Source organism: Trichinella spiralis (genome assembly GCF_000181795.1).
Source record: "Trichinella spiralis strain ISS 195 chromosome Unknown Scfld2102, whole genome shotgun sequence".
NCBI lineage: Eukaryota > Metazoa > Nematoda > Enoplea > Trichinellida > Trichinellidae > Trichinella > Trichinella spiralis.
The window spans coordinates 1-997 of NW_003529041.1; the positions used below are offsets into that span (position 1 = coordinate 1).

The window sequence follows — 997 nt, forward strand, 5'->3', positions numbered from 1 at the left end:
GGTTGAGAGTTTTTATTCCACTTTGGCCCTCATCCAACCAACCGCGCCAGATCGGCGCGAAATTCGAAATGCTTATTGCTGACTTTTTTAATGAATTTGCATGAAGAATTTATTTCTTACATCATGAATGGATATTTTTGGGTTTTCATAAATCTACTCTTTTTATGGGATACCAACACGAATTATTTCTGCCAGCTGCCAGATGCGCTTGCCATTCAGAACAAAATGTGGTCAGGTGCTTTCACTCAACTTTGGAGAATGTTCGAAGCAACCTGATCACAGCACCCTGGCAAGCGAAACACATGTGCTTCAATTCAGTGCTGTAACCACTTGAAAGAGACGTATTCACTTGGACAACCGCACATGTTTTATGGACTCTGAAGCTATTCTGTGCTGTTGTGACGTACCGCTGCAGCGATTCCTTTTTCTGCTTTGGCATGCGGCATTTTGTCACAGCAGCTAGTCCCTGACTCGTGTATGGTGACTGAAGAGCGCTTTGAAACTATTTTGAAATATTACCTTTTTACCCTAACGACGCTTTTGACTACTTGAACCGTGTTGAATTCTATATTTTGTTTACTGTTACTTTTTGATATTTATTAACTGCATTATTTTGATATTTCGATATTTTTCCTTTGTTCAAGTGACTTATGTTCATTTTACAGATCTGTGTTCTTCTACTACTCGAGTAAATGCTGGTGTATATTTTATTCTCGTTGAGAACAGTAGAGAATTGAGGTTATCGATTGTAATTGAATTGCACAGTCATTATTCCTGCTGGTGGCCATTTAAGGCCTGTTATTGCTGCAGTAATAAAACTTCGAATTTCATGGTGTGAATTGGATAAAATCCCATTATTTAAGTTTTTTTACAGTAATATTTGCTATGCGCATTTGTGTAAGATAAAAAATATTAGATGATTAAATCAAAAAATTCTTTTTTAGTATTTATTAATCCATCCAATATTTCATATGAGTATTTAAATGTAATTCAAAAG

General features: G+C 35.9%; 1 protein-coding gene across 1 annotated transcript; it reads right to left on the reverse strand.

Annotated features, from left to right (window-relative positions):
- Window positions 1-241: 241 nt before the first annotated feature.
- On the reverse strand, window positions 242-658 carry Tsp_13648 (hypothetical protein). The gene is made up of 3 exons (XM_003368692.1): window positions 649-658; window positions 528-565; window positions 242-502 (listed from the first exon to the last, which is right to left on the reverse strand). The coding sequence occupies exons 1-3, from the start codon at window positions 656-658 to the stop codon at window positions 242-244; spliced, it is 309 nt and encodes a 102-aa protein (XP_003368740.1).
- Between the last annotated feature and the right edge of the window lie 339 nt (window positions 659-997).

Bases quoted from the DNA above. Each gene is read 5' to 3' on its own strand.
- Tsp_13648 (XM_003368692.1), bottom strand. The intron at 503-527 runs GTAAAAAGGTAA...ATTTCAAAATAG, and splicing joins TAGTCAAAAGCGTCGTTAGG to TTTCAAAGCGCTCTTCAGTC.